The 23421-nt window shown below is 35.4% G+C and overlaps 1 protein-coding gene across 6 annotated transcripts in view; it reads left to right on the top strand.

Moving 5' to 3' along the window:
• The window catches only part of TRAK2 (trafficking kinesin protein 2), a 62670-nt gene that overhangs the window by 24342 nt on the left and 14907 nt on the right, over nucleotides 1–23421 (top strand). For 4 of the 6 annotated variants that reach the window (XM_081261569.1, XM_081261571.1, XM_081261568.1 and 1 more), the window contains 7 exons: nucleotides 6614–6808; nucleotides 15544–15635; nucleotides 17935–18051; nucleotides 18984–19193; nucleotides 19796–19874; nucleotides 22114–22244; nucleotides 22620–22694. In XM_081261569.1, the coding sequence (XP_081117695.1) occupies nucleotides 6614–6808; nucleotides 15544–15635; nucleotides 17935–18051; nucleotides 18984–19193; nucleotides 19796–19874; nucleotides 22114–22244; nucleotides 22620–22694 (899 nt within the window). Of the gene's footprint in view, nucleotides 1–6564; nucleotides 6809–15543; nucleotides 15636–17934; nucleotides 18052–18983; nucleotides 19194–19795; nucleotides 19875–22113; nucleotides 22245–22619; nucleotides 22695–23421 lie in introns of all 6 variants that reach the window. The other 2 variants (XM_081261570.1, XM_081261572.1) reach the window with 2 other exon arrangements.

Raw genomic sequence — 23421 nt, 5'->3', positions numbered from 1 at the left:
CCTAGTCCTTTTTATTTCTTATTTTGAGATAGTCTTGCTAAGTTGCTTAAGGGCTCCCTATAAGTTACTGAGGCTGGCCTCAAAATTGAGATCCTCCTTCCTTACCCTCCCAAGCTGCTAGGATTACAGGAATATGTCCAATGCCTGGCTATAGTTACTTTTAAGTATAAAATGAGGTTAGGATCTAGGGGTTTTTTTGTATGTATATTTTTTTTCCAATCAAATATTTAGTTGTTCCTGTACCATTTATTGAAAAAACTATCTTTTAAATTTATTAAATTATCTTGGTAATTCCATTGCAGGTCACTTAGTTCATATATATGTGTGTCTGTTTCTGGACTCTATTGTGTTGCTTTACTCACCAAGTCTATGTTTCAGAAATACTACATTGTCTTGATACTCTAACTAGTAAATCTTGAAATCAGGTAATGTAAATCCTCTAATTTTGTTTTTTTCAGAAATTATTTTGACCATTCAAGATCTTTCACATTTTTACATAAATTTTAGATACAGCTTTTTAATTTCTACCAAAAAGGAGTGTTGGAATTTTGAATGGAATTGCATAAATCATTTCATAGAGTATTGACATCTGGAGAATTTTGGATCTTTCAATCCGTGAACTTGATATATCTCTTCATTTTTTTAAGTTTTCTTTAATTTCTCTTAACAGTATTTTGTAATTTTTGTTGTTCAGGTCTTACATTTTATAAAATTTAATCTTACATATTTTTGTTTTTAAAGGGCATTACTTCTTTAATTTCATTCCTCAACTGTTACTGGCATATAGAAATGAAATATTTTTATATTAACCTTGTATTCTGCAACTGCCTGGATTTCTTATTAGTTTTAGTAACTTTCTGGTAGATTCCTTTGTATTTTCTATAGATACCATCATATCATCTGAAAATGGAGACAGTTTTACATATTGCTTTTCAATCTGGATGCCTTTTTATTTCTTTTTCTTGCCTCATTGACTAGGACAGGATCTCACTATATTGTTGAATAAAAGTGGTAAGAACAGATATTCTTTTTTTATTATTTTTTAATTTGTTCTAATTATTTATACATGACAGTAGAATTCATTTTGACACATTGTACACAAATGGAGCACAACTTCTCCTTCCTCTGGCTGTACATGGTGCAGAGTCATACTGGTAGTATAATCATAAAAACAGATATTCTTGCCGTATTTCCATTCATAGGAGAAAAATTAGCCTTTCACAGATGTTGTGTCAAGAATTCCCTTTATCAAATTGAGTCATCCTAAGTAAGATCAGAAATAAAAGTAATAAATAATAAAATATTTATGATAAAATTACTTAAAGTGAATAAAATTGAAATATTTTTGCTCTCCACATATTGCAAGATTGATTTACTAATGTTTTGTTAGAGAGAGAGAGAGAGAGAGTATAAATCTTTCCATTTAAAGAACACATTGTACAGGTAAATTACAGTTGAATTGTTATCTTTTTTTAACCCAGTCTGACAGTCTCTGCTTCCTAATTATAACATTTAGATTATTTACTTTTAATGTAATTATTAATTTAGTTGAGTCTACTGTGCTACAATTTGTTTTCTATTTGTTCTTTCTTTTGTCCTCATTTTGAAAAATTGAGTATTCTTTTAAGATTCCATTCTAATTCCATTGTTGGTTTAGTAGCTATATCTTCTCTTTGTCTAAATGGTTGCTCTAGCTTGCAATATGTATCATAATTGATCACAGCCTATCTTCAGATAACATTATAGTATTTCATGTAGTATTTTTAAAATAATATTCTTTCATTTTCCCCTACCATTCTGTGTATTACTATTGTCATGCCTTTTATATCTACATATGTTATACATGTTATACTTTTATTATTTTTTTTTAAACTTTAATTATAAATTATGAGACCAAAGGCTTATTACTCACAGATTTACCATTTCTATTACTTTTTATTTCTTGCTTGTCTGGGAAAAAAAAAGAAAGAAGAAATTCTCACCTTTTTTGAAAAATGTTTTCACTGGTAAATAATTTTAAGTTGACCTTTTTTTTTTTTTCATATTTTAATGATGGTTTCCATTGTTATCTGCGTTGCACTCTGTCCAGTGAATTAGTGTTAGTTCATTCTTTTTTCCCTTAATGTGATGTATCCCTTTTCTCTGCTTTTAGGAGTTTTCTCTCTATCATTGGTGTTTTGCAGTTTGGTTTAGTCTGGTTTTCCTTTTGTTTATCCTGCTTGAAGTTGTTGAGTTTCTTTAAACTATGGGTTTATAGTTTTAATTAAATTTGGAAGTTTTGGGCTATTCTTCAGGTATGTTTTTGATTCTCACCTCTCTCCTCCTCTTCTATGACGCTGATTGCATGTATGTTTGGCATTGTGAAGCAGTCACTGATGTTTTTTTTAAATTTCCCCCAGTCTTTTTCATCCTATGCTTAATTTTGGATAATTTCCATTTCTATGCCTTTAGATTTTCCTGTTCTTTTGTTCTAGAGAATATCTAATTGGTTAATCATCTAGTGAATTTTTCATTTTTGAGATTGTACTCCAGTTTTATCCTGGTTTTATAATTATATATATATATATATATATATATATATATATATCTTTTGTTTCTTGTTAAATTCATGTTTCTCTTTTAAATCTTTGAACACATTAATTATTAACTGTTTTAATGTTGTGCTAATTCTGTCATCTCTGTCACTACCGAGTTTTTTTCTTGCCGCATTTTTCATCTGATTATGGATTTAAATTAGTTTAATCTTTGCAATATCTGGCAATTTTTTAATAGGATGCTGAGTATTATAACTGTTAAATTGTTAGCTATTTGGATTTTGTTGTCTTCCTTGGAAGAGTGTTAAAAATTTGTTTTGGGGCTGGGGATGTGGCTCAAGCGGTAGCGCACTCGCCTGGCATGCGTGCGGCCCGGGTTCGATCCTCAGCACCACATACCAACAAAGATGTTGTGTCCGCCGAGAACTAAAAAATACATATTAAAAATTCTTTCTCTCTCTCTCTCTCTCTCTCTCTCTCTCTCTCTCTCTCTCCTCTCTCACTAAAAAAAAATTTTGTTTTGGGCGGATTATTTGCTGATAAGGTTAATATTTTTGTGGCTGTTATGTGGATATCGGTACCATACTCTAATATTCTTTATTATAGCATTAATTTACTCCTACTACCAGTAGGCATGGCCCTTCTGAAATCTTTATTCATTGCCCAAAATATTCCATGAGGTTTTTCTCTACTGGCTAGATGAAATTTAAATATCTCTCTCTCTCTCTCTCTCTCTCTCTCTCTCTCTCTCTCTCTCTCTCTCTTTGGTACCAGGCATAGAACTCAGGGGCACTTGACCACTGAGCCACATCCCCAGCCCTATTTTGTATTTCATTTAGAGAAAGGGTCTCATTGAATTGCTTAGGGCCTCGCTGAATTGCTGAGGCTGGCTTTAAATTTGAAATCCTCCTGCCTTAGCTTCCCAAGCCACTGGGATTGCAGGCATACACCATGTTGCCCCACTAAATCTCTCCTAGCCTTAAGTAGGAGAGTGATAGATGATTTGGAGGGTGAGTTGAGTGCAATGCATGCAGACCAATTCTGAGGACCTATTTAAGAGGAACAAGGAAGCCCTGAACCTAAATGGAGGCAATGTGAATAGAAAGAAGTAGGTTTGATGGGGAGGCATTGGAAGATAAGGTTGTAAAGGGTGGGTTGTAAAGTTTGTTACAAACAGAAGAATAATATAGTACTTCAGAATCCCAGCAGCTTGGGAAACTGAGGCAGGAGGATCATGAGTTCAAAGCCAGCCTTAGTAATAGTGAGGCACTAAGCAACTCAGTGAGACCCTGTCTCTAAATAAAATACAAAATAGGGCTGGGCTGGGGCTCAGTGGTTGAATGCCCCTGAGTTCAATCCCCAGTACCAAAAAAAAAAAAAAAAAAAGAGTACATCAGAATATGTAAGCAAGTAGGAGGAACTAGTCTGAAGAATATTTATCTACTAAACCTGGATTGTACCCTAATTTTTTAAATTACATTTTAGAAGCAGGAAATTGGTGAGTTTGAATTTTTGGAGGATTTCATTAACACTTACTAAAAGAAAACTCCCAAATTTTAGCAGAATTATAATTAAAGTTTAAATGAACCTCATCTCTCCTTGGGATTATGAAGCCACTGCTTATTCTTCTGGGTGCATAGGAATGCCCGATATTGCTAGTCTCATTGTATTTGACTCATTAAATTGTAGTTGGTGCTGGTGCGAAGGTACACGCCTGTGGCTCAGTGGTCGAGTACCCCTGAGTTCAATCCCCAGTACCAAAAAAAAAATAATAACTGTAAATGGTAAGTTCAAGTCAAGTAGTATAAGTTTACTTTTTTAAGCTTTGTATTCTTAAATACTTTGTTGGGGGTTTCTTGGTTGGTTTTGTTGTGGTGGTGGTGGTGATGGTGGTGATGGTGGTGGGTTTTGTTGTTGTTGTTGTTTTTGCCAGAGTTAGGGCATGTTCCTTTATACCACCCACAAAGGAAATATCAGATCTCTTAAAAATGAGAGGATAGATACCACATCCTGTATTTTCTCTATTTTAAGCCCTATTATTTTAAGCATGTTAAAAGGGATAACTCTTTCTTTTATATATAAATGGCTAAATTTGGAAGGTGTTAAATGATGGATAGTCTTGGGAACAGGAAGCCAGGAACAGACACAAAAAGAAGAAAATCCAACTTGTATTCAAGGGCAGTGGGCCTGTGAGAGAATAGTGATATGAGTAGTATTCAGTGGGTACCTACTATGTGCCAATCATTACCTTGGGTGCCTTAATTGTTTCTTTGTTTTGTTTTGTTACTTCTAACTGCTGTGTGTAGAAAATGATCTCTTTATTTTACAAATGGGGAAAATTAAGTTTCAGAAAAAGTAAGTCATATGTCTAACATTCCATAGCCAATAAGTGGAGAAATCAGATTTAGGAACTAGGTCTAATGCCAAATTCCATGTTCTTTCTAGTATTAAGAATGAAAAATAAGCCAGGTACAGTGGCGTACACCTGTAATCCCAGGAGCTCGCAAGGCTGAGGCAGGAGGATCAAAAGTTCAAAGCCAGCCTCAACAAAGGCAAGGCACTAAGCAACTCAGTGAGACATCCTGTCTCTAAATAAAGTACAAAATATGGCTGGGGATGTATCTCAGCAGTTGAATACCCCTGAGTTCAATCCCCAGTACCAAAAGAATGAAAATAAGTTAGGCTAGGCACCTGAAGGAATTAGGAGGTACATGAGACTAATGTGGAATTGTAGAGACATGATGTGTATGAACTTGCCTTCTAGGACAAGTGTAGTGGTAAGCCTTTGTCCTATAAGTAAATGGGAGACAGCAATAAGACATGGCCTGTAGGTGAGTAGGCATAGTGCTGGATAAGAAATTGAGACACAAATCCAGTGGTCCTCACCAACTCACTCATTTTTAAGTCTTAGTTTCTTTTATCTAGGAGGCAATAGTGGATGATTTCTGAAGTGCCTTCTACCATTGATTTTTTTGTGATTATTTAGATTCTATGGGAACTGAAGCCTTGATTTGATGTCTAGGTATAAAAAAAATTCAGTTGCAAAATAGTAATAGAAATAACTAACATTTAGAGATGCCTTCATGGTGTGCCAGGTATTGAACCTAAATATAGGTATTTTTCATGCATTTATCTCACTTAGTTCATAGAGCAGCCATGAAAGCACCAGATACTGTCACTGTCTCCATTTTATAGATGAGGAAACTGATGCATAGAGATTATATAAGCTATCATGCAGTGGCAGACTCAAACTCAGGACTATCTGACTTACAAGTTGATGTTCTTTGTATCATACTAAATTTATATTATGTTAAGGCTATAAAAGTGAAGAAATTTTTTTCCCTCCCCTTTTAAAATTTCTTCTAATATAGTAAGGGCTTCTGTATATCACATTTTTAAAATAAAAAATGATCAAGTACTTACTTCGCTGTCAAATATACTAAAATGTAATTTTTCCAGATTTTGAAGATTCCTTCTATGAATTGAAGTTTTATTATTAGAGAAACTGTAATTTAATCCCTTTTGAATTGGCTATTTTCTGCTGGTGGTTTCATGTTGCTCCCCTTGCCTCTAGCATATAAGTTAAGGTGAGAACTCTTAAAAACAGTGTTAAATAGATTGATAAGGAAGAAATAAGAAATTTGTCCCAATTTAAAATTTTAAGAACATAGTTTTATTATCACTAAGCAATATATTTTTAGATAATGTGTAATTAAATTTTATGGTTGTCATTTTTTAAAAAATTTTTTGTTGTTTGATGGACTTTATTTTATTCATTTTTTTATATGCAGTACTGAGAATCGAACCCAGTGCCTCACAACTGTGAGGCAAGTGCTCTACAACTGAGCCACAACCCCAGCCCTGTGGTTATCATTTTTACCTTGGAAGTTCTCTTTTTAAAGAAATCTAGAGAGAGACTAACGGTAGTACTAGAACATGTTAATAAAGATCAGTAGAGAAGTTATCTTGTCTCATGTCTCTTTGGTTTCCTACTTTTGAAAAACTAATTTCATCAATTTTTTTTCTGTAGCCCAAGAAACTGAAATGCACTGGTTCATTTCATGGTATCTCCTCTTTAGATGTCTGCTCCAATGAGGATCTCCCTGAAGTTGAGCTGGTGAATCTGCTAGAAGAACAGCTACCACAGTATAAGCTAAGAGTAGACTCTCTCTTTCTGTATGAAAATCAGGACTGGACACAGTCGCCGCAGCACCAGCACCATGCATCTGATGCCCTCTCTCCAGTCCTTGCTGAAGAGACTTTCCGTTACATGAGTGAGTATTTTATTTATTTGTTTGTTTTACCTATTTAGAGTCTGACCAGTACTAGAGGGAAAAAGAGAGAATTATGAACTGAAGTCAGTTTCCATGCATGTATAAGTTTGTCAGAATGAACCCAACTACTATGTATAATTGTAAAGCTCTAATAAAAAAATGGGAAAAGAAAAATAGAGTCTGTCCATGGAAATGAAGATCATGAGTATCTTGGTATGGACTTCTGAAACATTTGACATTTAGTAGCATTGCTTGCTGTATACCTGCTTTAATTCTAACCGATTTAACAGAAAGGTTATCATCCTTTTGATGCTGAGTGGCCAGCATTGCAAGTATGCTTTTGTTTCTTTCCTCTTTTACTTGATATCTTCCTCAGACTGAATAGAAAAGAGAACTTTTTTAAAAAGTAGTGAAATTTTTAAAAATTTTAATATCCCTGTGTACATCAACTTTTATTATCCCAATAGTGTGCCATTAGCTTTGTAAAACACAGTCCCAGAAATTTTCAGTCATTAAGGAGCACAATTCATAGATACATAAGTAATTTGATCAAGCCAAGGAGAAATACATGTACTACTATATAGTAAGCATCATTATTTTCTTAAGAATCTAGAGAGAATAGTTCTTTGAGAGGGTAAGCCTAATTTGTTCTGAAATAGTTCTGCTTTATACCAAGCTGCCAGAAATGACAAAATTAAATAAAGGAGTTTTTAAACTTTGAAGTATGGAAACCTCTTCCCATTTGTTCTTCTCCCACAGTTCTACATTAAGGCTAAGCTTTTTCTTTTCCTTTTTTTTTTTTTTTCTTCCCATTTACTTAATTCAGTATAAAAATGTTGTGTGCATAGAAGCTGTTAGAATTTAAAAGGAAAGTCTAAATTCATTATTGATATGTTTGTGAACTTCTTTTAATTTAAACTAAATGAGAGATTTCATCAAGTGCTAGACATTTTTCCCAGTGAGTGCTTCAATGTTTTTAATGGAAGATTGTTGCTGGAGAATAATTGTTATGAAAGTTTCAATTCCATAGTAATCATTAACTGGTTTTTACTGGTAGTTTCCTAGAACCACAGTCTCTTATTTACTTCTTGTAGAACTTATTGCCCAGGGGGAATAATTATAAACATTGTTTAAACTTGAATTGAAATATCACAAAGCCCAAATAAAACTATTTCTGTCCATAAGTTTTCTTTTAAGTAGCTGAATTAAGTTAAACTAAAGCTCTCATGGTTTTTGTTAAGTTTTTATTTGAGAAATGTAGTTTGTCATTATTTTGATAAAATAACACAAACAGCCTTTTATTTTAATGTTTTTTGTACTTCAGGCCATGAAGAGGGAAGGGTGGGCTAGAAAGATGACTCAGGATCATGTTTTAATGAAGTCTCTTCTAGAACAATTTTAAATTGACTAGAAATAAAATGTAAAGAAATTCTAAAATACTTCTCAAGACTTTATACAAAATGACCAAGGAGCAAAGTTTTCAACTTGAGATTATTAATGGGATACAGGTCTGTACGTCAAGGTTCTGAAAAAGTATTCTATTCCTTTAGTCTAATGGTACTATTTTCACTTCAACAAATTTGAAAATTGAACTATAAATGATATACCTAAGATCAGGAAATAAATAGGCTATGATTTTTTTTTTTTTTTTTTTTTTTTTTTTGTACCGGGGATTGGACTCAGGGACACTCAACCACTGAGTCACATCTGCAGCCCTATTTTGTATTTTATTTAGAAACAGGGTCTCACTGAGTTGCTTAGTGCCTCACCGCTGCTGAGGTTGGCTTTGAACTTGTCTCAGCCTCCAGAGCTGCTGGGATTATAGGCATGCACCACCGTGACCATCTACTAATCTATGATTTTAATTGTCATAATATTTTTTTCTCTGTACTGTAATTTCACTCATTTTAAAGGTATCAATTCTTTGGGTTAATAATTCAATCAAATATAAATAAACTTCATTATGGATTTGCATCCAATGAATGTAAAAAACACGTGATTCATTTTATTTAGCAATTGAGCGAAGTTTGACATGTAAAACATTCTTCTACCCTTTCTCAGAATTTTCTATCCCCCTGAGACATCAAAATTTATTATTATTACATACCCTGGCAGGACATCTAGGGTTCTGCTCCCTCGTGCTGCTTTAGCTCCTTATCTGTACTCCTCTCCTGTTGCAATGGGTACTTGTGCTCAATAAAATGAAATTTTAATAACTAATACAAAGAAGTAGCTGGCATGGTGGCACTCGCCTATGATACTGCTGGTTACCTTGACAAGTCCTTGCTTCCCCAAATGCTGAAGTATAACACGAGAGAAGCAGGAGAGTAGAAAGCAAAAGGCTTTATTGAAGGATAGCAGAACAGACTCCCCCACCCCCACCCCCAGGATGCAGGGTATCCAAAAGGCGGAGTCTGTGGGATGAGGAAGTCCCATCCCTTTTATATCTAAGGTTTTCTTTATCCTTCTACATTCCTGTCCTTTATCTTGCTTATTTCCCTTTATCCTACATGTGTTGGAGGATGCAGGTGGGAAGGCCAAAAGGTGGGAAACTGGTTGGCCAATGTGGGGGTGGTGTGGGGCTTAGGCTGAATTGATTAGCACCTCCCTATCTGCTGGGAGTTGCTTCATTAACAGTTCTTTAGAATGGTCCAGGGGACCCTGAGGACAATAACATTTCAATCTCCCAGGTGCGGTTTCTGATTTCCCAGACTCAGATAGACTCCATTTTCTTTATTAGACTCAAGTCTATTTTTCTCTGTATCAGACCCGATTTACCTAGCTACACTAACTACCTATCTTTAAATCTGGCGTCACCTATAATCCCAGTGGCTTGGGAGCCTAAGGAAGGAAAATCGCAAGTTCAAAGCCAATGTCAGCAAAAGAGAGGTGCTAAGCAACTCAGTGAGACCATCTCTAAATAAAATACAAAATAGGGCCGAGGATGTGGCTCAGTGGTCTAGTGCCCTTGAGTTCAATCCCCAGTATAACCACTCCCCTACATACACACACACACAAAGGGGTGGCACAGGCAAAGACACTTCCCCTAGTATAACACAAAGAATTAGAGCTGTGAGAATAGTGATTTAGTAGGAAACATTTGGGTTTAGGAGCCTATGTCACATGAATGAAGGTCTATGAAGTCACCCAAACCAGAAATAGATTATTTATTTTTAAAATAGAATGCTTGATCCAGGTATGGTGGCACATGCAAGTTGCAGGCTAGCCTCAGCAACTTAGTGAGACCCTGTCTCAAAAAATAAACAGGGGTGGGTATGTAGGTCAGTGGTAAAGTGCCCCTGGGTTTCACTCCTAGTACCAAAATAAATAAATAAATAAATAAATAAATAAATAAAATGCTTGAGAGCTGTGAGTGGGCCCAAAAAATAATGCTGCGTCACTTAAAAAACTCAAGATGCTTAATGAATGTGTTACTGTGCATGCAGGTTACTCCAGGTGTTTCCTTATCTTTTTACAGGTAAGCCCTAGCTATGGGGTTAGCTGTACAATAAAAACACATAAGGTATAGAAAGAACCTTGTTCATGTAAAAGCTAAAAATAAAAACCTGATGTGCCTTTCTGGAGATTTTATTTGGGAATCAAGGACCACTCTCTAAGGCATAAGAAGAGGGAAGGGGCATGGGATTTATTATATATAAGTTTTATTTAAGGCAGCGTTCCCCAAATGTGAACCCTGCCGTCCACATCAGTTGATAACTCATTAGTAATGCAGATTCTTGAGCCCCTAATCCACCTACAGAATCGGAAACTCCAGGGGTGAGACACAGCACTCTGCTTCAACATATCTTCCTGGTAATGCTGATGCACTGTTAAATTTGAGAAGCACTGATAAACCAAAGCTAATGACCTTAATTAGGAAATTAAGGAATTGGGGAGAATATAAAACTTTGCAGAGAAATACACTTGTAGAAATTATTACATCTTATTGGTACATGCACTTTCCTTTGTGTTCTGCCCTCTAAAGCCATTAATGGTGTGGAAATGACTGATAATGTTCAGAAAACATTAATTATGAGCCAGGTCCTAGAGATTAGCAGAGTTACAATCCCTCTAGATCAACCCTCTCATTTTCATGAGAAAAATTTAGCTATATGTCCAAATACATCTCAGTTTTTATATTATAGTTTTTTATATTGTAGAAATGTTTGAACCCAGGGCCTCACACATGTTAGGTAAGCACTCTACTACTGATATGTCCCCAGTCCTTTTTATTTTATTTTGAGACAGGGTCTCCCTGAGTTGCCCAGGCCAACCTTGAACTTGTGATATTCCTGCCTCAGTCTCCCAAGTAGTCAGAACTACATGCAGTCACTTCTTTAGGGTTAAAACCACAAGACCTGCTTATAGTTGTCAGAAACTGTTTTACTATGCAAGTGGTACGTGCTTTTTTTTTTTTTGCGTTGCTAGGGATTGAACCCAAGGCCTTGTGCATGCCAGGCAAGCACTCTACCAACTGAGCTATATCCCCAGCCCTTTTTTGTTTTTTTTTTTTTTAATTCAGTTTTGGGTTTTGGTGAGGGAAGGTTGGAGACTGATGAAAGATTAGAGTTCTTTTTAAAATTCAGAAATTATGATAAAAACCTATCTTGGAAGGGACATATTAAAGAATTATTGAGCACCTCATATAAATGACAATTCAGAATGGAGTAACATTGGTGTTTCCCATCCTGAAAAAAAAAAAAATATGAGAATGGATTAGACAGGGATGGAACACAGAAAGTAAGGATTAGTGAAGCTCTTCTATGTACTAGCCCCCCACACCATATTTTCAGAAACATTAGATTTTCCAACTATTATACCCAAAGTGTGAACATTAACAACTCTCAGAAACCAAGTGGCAAAATTGTTCCATAAAAATGTTTATTATCTCCCTGATGTATAAATAAATATATATGTATATATATATATATATATATTTTTTTTTAAGAGAGAGAGTTAGGAAAGTTCAGTCTGGATCATTGCTAATGATCAGCAGGGATCATTCCTAATTTCTGAGCCATTTAACATATTTTTTGTTTTAACAGCTGAGCAGTAAAGGGAAAATAGATTTTGATAGGATTGATTGGAATAAAGGCTGCCTTCTTGCCTCTCTCAGTGTATGACTTTTGAAGCATTTAATTACAGTACCTAAATACCAAGAGGATTCTAAGAGCTTTTCTCTGAGCTCTTTTGGAATCATCCCAAGAAGAATCTTTACTGAGAACCTTGTGTGAAGGAAGAGAAGACCACTGATTAGGTTGCAGAGAGGAAGCCATTGTGTTCCTTATCTGCTTTGAGGCTGACTTGGAAGTGGTCCAGTCTTTGGGGCCTGGACCATAGGCCGTTTCACATAAAGCATAAGAATTGGAGATTAAGGTTGTTAACTGTTTGACATAATAAATATTTAAGCATTTTAAAGTTCATTTTTGTGTTTTGAAAACTCTTAACAAGTGTTGCTGTTTTTTTTTTTTTTTTATAATCCCTACTGAGATAACATCTGTTGACATTTTAATGTATGTCCTTCCAGCCTTTCTTACAAATAGACATGCATAGATATCTTCTCACTTTAAAAAGCAAAATGGGGATTTATACTGTTTGATATATTCATGAGTATGTGGTTTCTTTTTTTTTCTTTTTTTATTAGTGCATTATAGTTATACATAAGATTAGGATTCTTTTTGAAGTAACTATACAGATGTGGAACGTAATTTGCTACAATTCAGTCCCAAGTACTTCTCCTGTCCCTCCTCTTCTCCCTCTCCCTGTTCCTTTTCCACTACTCTAGTGGGCTTCATTTGTTTATAGTTTTTTTAATTAGTGCCTTATAGATACACATAAAGGTGAAATTCACTGTGGTGTATTTATAAATGTGCATATGATAGTTTGGTCAATTTCATTCCACTGTCTTAGGTGTATTATACTCTGGTATTCCATTAGGGCTTTTTAATGTTTTTAATGGAGCTGAGGTAGAAAGAGCAGCATGGTAGGAACACAAAGCACTGACTTCATTTGGGTCTGCAGATATCCAGTGGGGAACTAAAAACAGAAATGAATCTTGGCATTTCTGCCTTCATTTTGTGTTAGTCTTCAGATTCATACTCCGCTCTGCACAAAGGCATGCTAATCATTTAAGGAGATTTTATCTAAACACTGGCAATAGAAGATTTATTGGCCCTAAATTTATCCAACCTATCTTGTCTTTCTTCAAGACTGAGGACACTAAAATAAGAATAGGATATTTTCAAGATTTTCAAGGACCTTCATCTGTCAGCTGTATGAAGTCCTCTTAAAGACTGCTAAAGTGGCACCTAGAATTCTCTAGTTGTTGCCCTAAGCCTTCCATGAATAGCAGAGTCTTAACAAGCAGATCACCTGAGGATGAAACTGCTCCCCTAAGCAGGAGCAGTTGCTTCCTGAAACTGAGTTGCCCCCTCCCAGGATTACAGGTCTGATAGATAAATGTCTATCATATAACTAATAGATACAGCTAATAGAGATTTCTTATAAGGACATCCCTGGAGCCACTCACAGAACCAGAACTGAGGTAACAATCAGCCAGACAACAGTTTGACCAAGACTGTTTAATTGTGAATGCCTCTTAACTCCTGCCCCAATGCTTCCTCTATTTTAACCTAAAACTCATATCAATTCCCCAAAGAAGTTGGGACTGAGATGCTTGATCTCAGTTTGCCGTTCTCATTATGGCCATATGGATTAAAGTTCTTTCCTGTTTTCCCCATTACTTTTGTTTGTTTGTTTGTTGGTGAGTGGCTGGGCCTGACTTGTTGGGACCCCCAGAGTCTGGCCTGTAACCTGGTAACAGGAAGAGCTCCTTACTTTTCTAATGACCTTGTGAGTTGCACATTATCACCTGCATGTTAAAATCCTGTCCTTGCCACTAATACTTTGCTTTGTGGTCTTAAAATATGTCATATAATAATTTCTCTCAGAGAAGATTCCTCATGGGAGAAAATAAGATAAACTGAATAATTTCTTAAGGTTTAACTTGAAATTTTCATACTATTCCTATAAATTGCCTATAAATGGTAAACATTTTTAGGCACTATGTTTTCATTTCTCTTGTCTAAAATAAGTTTTATTCTTAATAGTTCTAAACTATATTAGTATCCTTTTCTCCTTCTCCTTTTATCCTATTTGATTTATGATTCACAGTTGTTTATTACATGCTTTAGCCTACTGGCTTTACTCCAAGTTAAATCTGCTACTTCATCTCCACTCTGATTGGAAATTTTTAAAAAAATTATGTAAAAAATGTTTTTAACTGATTTTCTAGGATTCCTGGTTCTCCCATTTGTGCATTTGTTAGCTTTAGTTTTGGGGGGAGCAGAGGGGGTGCGGTGTTTGGTTTTTGGTTTTAGAGGTTTTTATTTTTATTTTTTTGGTACTAAGGGTTGAACCCAAGGGTGTTTAACCATTCAGCCACACCCCCCAGCCCTTTTTATTTTTAAATTTTGAGACAGGGTTTGCTAAGTAGCTAAGGGCCTCCCAAGTTTGCTGAGACTGGCTTTGAATTTATGATCCTCCTGCATCAAACTGCCGAGCCGCTAGGATTACAGGAATGTGGTACCACACCTAGCTAGATTGGTGTTTTTCATCCCTGGCTTCATGTTAGAACACCAGGGAATCTTCTACATGCTATCAGTGTCCTAGAACTCCTCCAGATACATTAAATATGAAGCACTGCTCCAGATTATATTTGGTTTTGCAATCATTGGCTGGCTTTCTGTAACTAATTTACAGCATGAATATTTGTTTTTTTACTTCTGATTTGTTATTGTGTGATCAGAAGTAGAAGAGACCACTACTGTAGGTATCTGTCTTAATTTTTTAATTCTTTGTTCATGCTAAGAATTTAAGTGTCCCACTTAAATTATTTATTCCTATAGGCCCAAATGCCCCTTTCCCTTATCACTGTGGTTAAATTATGCAACTAATAACATGGCATACAATTAATTTTATAGCAAAGATGTAGAAATTATGTAGATTATTACAGATAAAGGGTTTTTAATTAAATTTAAAAGGATTGTGGCTCAAAGTCCTACAAAGTTTACATTAGATTACATGTTAGCCTGGCTCGGTGTGCATGCCTGTAATCCCAGCAATTTGGGAGACTGAGGCAGGAGGATTCCAAGCCAGCCTCAGCAAAAACAAGGCACTAAGCAAATCGGTAAGACCCTATCTCTAAATAAAATACAAAATAGGGCTAGGGATGTGGCTCAGTGTTTGAGTGCTTCTAAGTTCAATCCCCAGTACCAAAAAAAAAAAAAAAAGAAAGATTATATGTTAGATAATCTTTCATGGTCAACAAAATCACAGGAGAATGTTAATTAAATTCCTCTCTAACTGCATTACCCCTCACTAACTCAGCCCTCAGTAACTTTAATTTAAATAGGGCTTAAACTGTAGTGGACAGCTTAATCCATTCTCCCAGGCCACACTCTCAGATGTGACTAGGCCAAGCTTCTTATTTTCCCAAGGGCAGGGGAAATGGTCAAGAAGTGACTGCCTTCTGATCATTTGATACTTTTAAATTCTTTGTATGATATGGACTTTGTAATGGTTAGTCTGTTTCCTGATTGGCTAATACAAGAAAAATCTTTCCTTTTTTTCACATACATTTTAATACTCCAGAATGACTTTTTGTAAAAATATGGAGCTTTTGTTGTTATCTTTTAATTCTTATGAGTATTTTAAATTTTCTCTTATTTCTTAAGTTATTTTTAACTTAGTTCTAGGTACAGACAGAGTGGAGCAGATGACCAAAACTTACAATGACATTGACATGGTTACACATCTCCTTGCAGAGGTAGGAGTTTATCTTTTATTTCTCTAATACAAAAAGCTAAAACTGGGGACCGGGGTTGTAGCTTAGTGAGTGCTTACCTAGCATGTGTGAGGCACTGGGTTTAATCCCCAGCACCACATACAAATAAACAAATAAAGGTAATGTGTCCATCTCCAACTTTAAAAATATTTCTTTAAAAAAAAGCTAAAACTGAGGATCATTTGTAATCTATCAGATTTGCACATTAGATGAAAAATGGTGACGTCTGTGCTCTGGGTTCTTTTTGGGTAAGATTGTTACAACTGAAACATCTGGCATACCATCTCACATTACAAACTAAATGGTTTCTGAACCGTTGATTGTTAAGTTATAGAGAACTGATTGATCTATCAGTTGGCTGATTGATTAATATGGTGCAGGCTGGACTGTCTCTTCTAGAAAAAGATCTTGTTTTTAAATTGTCCCTGCTGTTATGGAGTAGAGCCACCCATTCAAGAAGATCCATTGCAAATGGGGATCCATTGCAAATAAATAGCTGCAGTGTTTCAGTCAGCTTTTTTGTCACTGTACCAAAAGACCTACAAGAACAGTTTGAGAAGGAGAAGTTTATTTGGCATTCATGGTTTCAGAGGTCTCAGTCCATTAACAGCAGATTCCATTCCTCTGGGCTTGAGGTGAGGCAGAACATCATGGTGAAAGACTGTGGTGGAAAGCAGCTCAGGACATAGCAATCAGGAAGCAGAGAGAGATCTGCTCACCAGGGACAAAATGTATACCCCAAAGGCATGCCCCAGTGACCTTCCCCCTCCAGCAACATCCTACTTGATTACAGTTATAACTCAGTTAATATATTCAAGTGAATTAATGCACCTGTTAAGGCTTTCATAACCCAGTGATTTCACCTCTAAACTTTCTTGCGTTGTCTCACACATGAGTTTTTTGGAGGACACCTCATAACTAAACTATAACATGAAAGCATTTCCTTTTTTTATTTTCAATTTGATCTTTTTGATCTTAGTTTGTTTATGGCATTTTAAACATGTATAGTGTATCTCTTCCAGTTAATAGTCAATAGTGTTCTCTTCTTGTATCTGTTTCGTTTAACTTTCTCTTTGACATATACCTGCCCCCTCTCCTCCCCAGATTTTCAGACTAATTTTTGTATATGCCACTTAGCCTATATTTAAATGAGATAAATGACCTTGATACTTGGGAGATAATCCATCCATTTTTATGTGCTATGGGAGGGAAACAATTTTATTCATAATGATTAATGTAAACTGAACTCATATTTTAGGCAGTTAGAGATATGTGACAGTTTTCCATGCCATGAATATAATCCTTACCACTACCATACAGATGGGATTCCAGGGCTCTAACTGACTATAACTCTGAATTAAGGCTTGTTGCTTGGCCTCCCTGCGTCACTTACACCAACTTCATTAGACTCTCTTCTCCTAGAGGCAGACCCCTGAGCCTCAAATTTCCAATTCTTTATTCCTTATTTTATTTCACATCATTATTCTTACACCATTGTCAGTGGGGCTCTTCACTGTGTTTTCCTCTAAGCTACTGGCAAGAGTGCATATAAACTTTGCCTTAAACAAAACTATTTTCAATATGATATGATCCCCGTATCTTAAATGGCTAATTCTGTATCATTATCATACTTAATACACAATTATGCTTAACAGATATTTGGGCTTTAATGGTATAGTTTCCATCTTGTGGAGGGGGAGTGGGGGTTGTTCACTGGGGGTTTAACCCAGGTCCCCGAGCATGCTAAATGCATGTTCTACTATTGAGCTATATTTCCATCCCCATCCTTATTTTTTTTAAAGCCTCTATTAATTTTTCTAATTCTCCAGTTATAAGTTTAAGGGTTTAATTTTTGGGCTCTAGTGACTAGAATGATCAATAAACTGTCACTCAGTCTCAAAAAAAGAGATGCTCTCCTGCATTTATAACTATAGTAGTCATCCATTTGATTAATTTTTTAAAATTTTTTGTAGTTGTAGATGGACAGCATGCCTTTATTTTATTTATTTTTAGGTGGTGCTAAGGGTCAAACCCAGTGCCTCACCCGTGCTAGGCAAGCACTCTGCCACTGAGCTACAGCCCCAGCCCTGATTAATATTTATTAAACACTACCTGTGTGTGCCTGACCCTGTATTCATTTGCAGTATCTGGTCATTAAAATGAATCTCAATGTTTTATAGGAGATTGCTTTTGAGTTTATCAAAATTGACTGCAAAATTTCTAAGCTGACATCTAATTCTGTTAGTACTCAAAGAAGTGTGTTTATTTGGTGTTTTAACAGAGGGATCGTGATCTGGAGCTAGCTGCTCGAATTGGACAAGCTCTCTTAAAGCGGAATCATGTCTTATCTGAGCAAAATGAAGCCTTGGAAGAGCAATTGGGACAAGCCTTTGATCAAGTAAAATCTTTGATCTAGTATTTGCAGCATGAAACTAAACGTTTAGGTCTTGTGGAGACCTTTATTTTCCCAGATATCCTTGAAATGATGGTAGTAGGTAAATACCAGTCCCTGTTGGCAACCATCAAACTAAATAGTAGAGAAATGAAATGTTACTATATAGAACACTCAGGTGACCCTGCCTTAGTCAATTAAAGCCTATATTCAGTATCCATAGTGCTTCTAGCACCCTGCTTAGATCCTAAGACTGTCCTTACCCCTTTGTATGAAGTCTTTGTATGTGATCATAAAGTGTAGGTATCTTTACTCTGAAGCCAAAACAAAAGGCAGAAAAGAAAAACAAATTTTTAAAAATGCATTTATTCCATATCAATAAATATTTGTATTAAGAACTAATTTATTGTCAACTTGAATGGTTAAATTTCAGATTTCCTATAACTTGTTATTTTTATCAGGTTTCATGTATCTTTTATAAATATATTATAGTTGATAATATTTATGTCTATGTTGAAAATATTTATTTCCTAGAACTAAAATTAATATTCTTAGGAAGACATGCAAAGTTATATATAACTTAAAGTATAAGCTCTTAGGTTGAAAATTTGAAGTAGGGGGTCTGTTCTGGTACTTTGAAGGTTGTTCTGTATTGTTTTCAACTAAGATTGTATCATCATCTTAAGTGAAATTTTCTTCTATTTTCTTATCTTTTAGAGTATGAAAATTGAATTTTCTTCTTACCTACTAAATAAAAATCGGTATTAGTTGAGTTAATGGTCAAAAACTGTATTTTAGGAAGTATCTGGGATTTGTTATTATCTTTAACACTTGTTACTTTTGTCATTCAAATCTAGCATCTGATTTTATAATTTTTTATGGCAAAAAACAGTTGTTCCACCTAGTAGAAGCTATAATCAAGCACTTTTTGTACGCAGGTTAATCAGCTGCAACATGAGCTATCCAAGAAAGATGAATTACTTCGAATCGTCTCTATTGCTTCTGAAGAGAGTGAAACTGATTCCAGCTGTTCTACACCTCTTAGGTTCAATGAGTCCTTTAGCTTATCTCAAGGTTTGCTACAGCTGGACATGCTACAAGAAAAGCTCAAGGAACTGGAAGAAGAGAACATGGCTCTTCGATCCAAGGTATATTTGACCTCATTCTCATTGTCCTTTACTTTAAAGGCTACAAGGTTCAGTTGCAGGTAGAATTGAGATAAATTATGGCATAACATTCTTATTAAGGGTTGGCAGACAAGGAACTGTTTGCCTTCCATTGTTACTTAGAGCCCACTGAAAAGTGGATGATAGCAGGTTGACAAGTAAAATGGGGATAGCCATAGCATAGGATGGACATCAAATGGAGTTTATATATATAAATAAGTAACTGGAAGAAGAACTATGTCCAAAAAAATTCAGGTTTCTATGAGCTGACATAATGTAGTGAATCAAAGATGTCCTACTTAAGCAAGTGACATTTTAACCAAGCCTAGAGATTCATTAGAGATGTAGATTACAGGGGGCATGAATGGGCGTGTGCAAAGACCCTGAGAGCAATGAGGAGAGATGCTTTTCATGTTCTTTTCCCTATATTTATTTTGTGGTAGGTAAAGTTTGACAGACTGTTACTATTTTTTTTCCTTTGAAAGTGGTGAGCTTAAATTTTTAAACAACAAAGCCTTTTATAGTTGTTAATACAAAAGCATTAGACGATATTGTCACAGACTGATTTTTTTTTTTTCTTGAAGGCTTGTCATATAAAGACAGAAACTTGTACTTATGAAGAGAAGGAACAACAGCTTGTGAATGACTGTGTTAAAGAACTTCGTAAGTAGTAATATATTCTATTTCATAGCCTTTGTGCAATTCTTTGTTAGGAAATCTCCAACTCGGAAATTTGATTAATAGTTTCAGTAGAAGTATCTCAAGAAACAGTTTAAATTTACTTAGTCTATTTTATGTTGCTATAACAAATACCTGAGAATGAGTAACTTACAAAGTAAAGAGGCTTATTTAGCTCACAATTCTAGTGGCTAGAGATTCCAAACATTGTGATGACTACATCCTGGCAAGGGTCCTGGCTGGCTTACAACATGGCAGAGAGGTGGAAAGGGAGCTAGCTGTATGCAAAAGGGGCCAAGCATTTGAGGTGTTCTTGCTTTATAACAACCAAAATCTAGAAATCTAACATAATTGGAGAGACCAGCTTTAATCCCTTCTGTAGGCAGTGTCCTCATGACCCAAATACCTTCCACTAGGTCCCACCTCCTAGAGATCTCACTACCTCCACACCACCACATTTTTCCAACACATCAACCTTTGAAAGACAGACCACATGTAAACCATAGCAATTACTAAAAGTTCTATAATATCACATTGAGCCTACAACCCTAAATAAGATACCACATGTATTTTTAAGAAATACATGTTTCAAATAACCATCATCATTAAAGAAGGCCCTGAATTTCTTTTTTTCCCTCCTTTCACATGTTTTTATTGGTGCATTATAGTTGTACATAATGATGAGATTTCTTATTACATATTCATACATGCACACAATATAACAATATAATTTGGTCAGTATCGCTTCCCACCACCTCCCCACTCACTCCCCTTTTCCTACCCTGAGTCCCTTTTCTCTGCTGATTTCCCTTTGATTTTCATGAGATCCAAGCCCTGTATTTCTATAAATAAATTATAACATAATAGCAAGAAAAGAATTAAAGCTCTCATTTTGTTGCTGAGGAAATAATCCTAGAGAGGATATGATTTGCCAAAGTCAGAAAACCGATCAGAGGCAGAACAAGGGCTTAAAATATGGCATAAAATCTAATGTTTATGGAACACCCAAATATTCCGGTAAGGACAGGAATATTTGAAGTAATGTTCTCTAAAACAATTTAAAAAATAAATCTTAGAAAAAGATTGACTTCACCAGAAAAAGATTTAATTTCTCTGTAAACATAGCCTTTTATATTGAAAGACAATATGATAATGTCACATCAATTCATTTTGGCTGTGTGTCTCAAAATATGACACCTTAGAGTAACAGAATGTTAGAGAACCAAAAAGAATGTAATTGAATCTTCTCTACTACCTTTACCAACTTCAGAAAGAAGTGACTTTCCCCAAAGCTCAGCTCCAGGTCTCTTCCCTTTCTATTATTATCCTTTGAAATACAAGAGGCTCTCCATCAAGTTAAAAATAACTTTCAGGGCTGGGGATGTGGCTCAAGCGGTAGCGCGCTCGCCTCGCATGCGTGCGGCTCGGGTTCGATCCTCAGCACCACATACCAACAAAGATGTTGTGTCTGCCGAGAACTAAAAATAAATATTAAAGATTCTCTCTCTCTCTCTCTCCTCTCTCACTCTCTCTTTAAAAAAAAAAATAATAATAACTTTCATACAACAGTGCAAAGTAGTTTTTCCACTTGTAATTAGATGTCAAATTTTTCATATGAAATACAGGTTTATTTCTCCAGTGGAATTGTGAAAGTTCTATTTTATGTACATGCAAGAATGCTAGGCTGCATTTTATGGAGGTCCTACTTAGTTTTCTGGGTAGCCCAGAAAGTCTGTCTCACACAGAAGCATCTCAGTAGCTTTATCACATTCTGTCACAGATTATGACTGTCCCATTCTGTAACTGTTCCTTTGTTAGATTAGTTAAGATTAATTATCATTGTTTGTGGGATTTAAGTTACATACCCCTGAAGAGTTCTCAAAGACAAATGAAATTGCCTGTTAATGCTTGCAAAAATATGTAATTCACTTAGCTCTCCTTTTAGTTTTTTAGTCCGTCATTAAGAGAAATATTGGAACAACTGTCTTACATAAAGAAAAAAATTGAAGTAAAACATTTAGCCTTTGGCCTTTATAAGTAATCTCTTTTCAGTGTCATTGTCTCCTGTATAATTCCCAGCATTTGCCTATCTCAGAAAAAGCTTTTGTAATTTATGTTAAAGAAAAATGTATTTATGCTTGTCCAGTCCTTGTTACTAATCAGAATTCATCCTATAGGCAGTAGTTTGCTAACCCTTGCTATACCTTTTAATTTTGCTTCCTAGGAGAAACAAATGCTCAGATGTCCAAAATGACTGAAGAATTGTCAGGGAAGAGTGATGAACTGATTCGATACCAAGAGGAGATCTCCTCGCTTTTGTCTCAGATTGTAGATCTGCAGCACAAACTTAAAGAAGTAGGTGTATTCATTCATTCAGCTAATGTTTGCTAAGTGCTGACCTGGTACTGTATGCTAAGCAGCACTAGATACATGGAACAAAATATACAGGTCCCCAGCCCTTTTTAATGCCTTAGTCTAATTACTGTTTTAATCTTCCTTATTTCCTAAAATATCTTAAATAGTTTGGAGTCACTATTTTTCTCTTAAATGGTGTTAGATTTTCCTTAGAAATTATGCTCACTTTATTGTTCTTAATTGGCTTCTAAAAGCCTTTTAAAGGACTTAAGAATACATGTCCCACAGAGAAACTTTTAAGATGTTTTTAAAAGGGAAGGAGTAGCCATTTTTAATATGGGAAAGCCTCATGTGTCTCTTTTAATATATTGTTAGCATGTGATTGAAAAGGAAGAACTAAGACTTCACCTACAAGCTTCCAAAGATGCCCAGCGACAACTGACAATGGAGGTAGTGAAATCTTCCTTGATCTCGTGTAATTCAGGAGGGCTGGGATGAGTAGTTTTTTTTTTTTTTTTTTTTTTTTTTTCCGTCTTTGAGACTAAATTATTAAAGGGGAATTACCAGGTTTGAAAAACAGCCAAAGATTAAGATGAAATTATAAGATCTGTGAAGAAAGGCATTTTTAAAATTCTGTCTCTAAAACTAATAATGGCAACATCCTTCTTGATTAGTAGGGAAAACCTTGACCTTTGTAAGATTCTTTAGAAATATAGGACCCTTTTACTGGTCTGCCTTAAATAGTCCAGCAGTTTTTAAATAAGATCATTTCTTAGTAGTAAGAGAAATAGCAAAACTTTTACTTTCTGTCTACATAAACATTTTATATGTTAGATATAACAGTAATAATTTAGTATGCATAAGAATCACCTGGGAGAGCAGGTTTTCAATGGAAATGCCCAGGCACCATCCCAAGAGTTTCTAATTCAGTTAATTTAGAGCAAGGGCCTAGAATGTACTTTTTATTTTTTGATACTAGGGATTGAACCCAAGGGTGCTTAACCACTGAAACACATCCCCAGCCCTTTTTTAAGACAGGGTCTCACTAAATTGCTTAGGGCCTTGCTAAACTGCTGAGGCTGGCTTTGCCTTCTGAGCCACTGGAATCTTAGTGTGTACCACCGTGCCCAGCTGCTAGATGTTCATTTTAATGAACATCCCTGGCTCTGGTGATTCT

The sequence above is a fragment of the Spermophilus citellus genome (assembly GCF_964194105.1).
Source record: "Spermophilus citellus genome assembly, chromosome: 11".
Classification (NCBI taxonomy): domain Eukaryota; kingdom Metazoa; phylum Chordata; class Mammalia; order Rodentia; family Sciuridae; genus Spermophilus; species Spermophilus citellus.
This window is presented reverse-complemented; position numbering and strand designations above follow the sequence as displayed.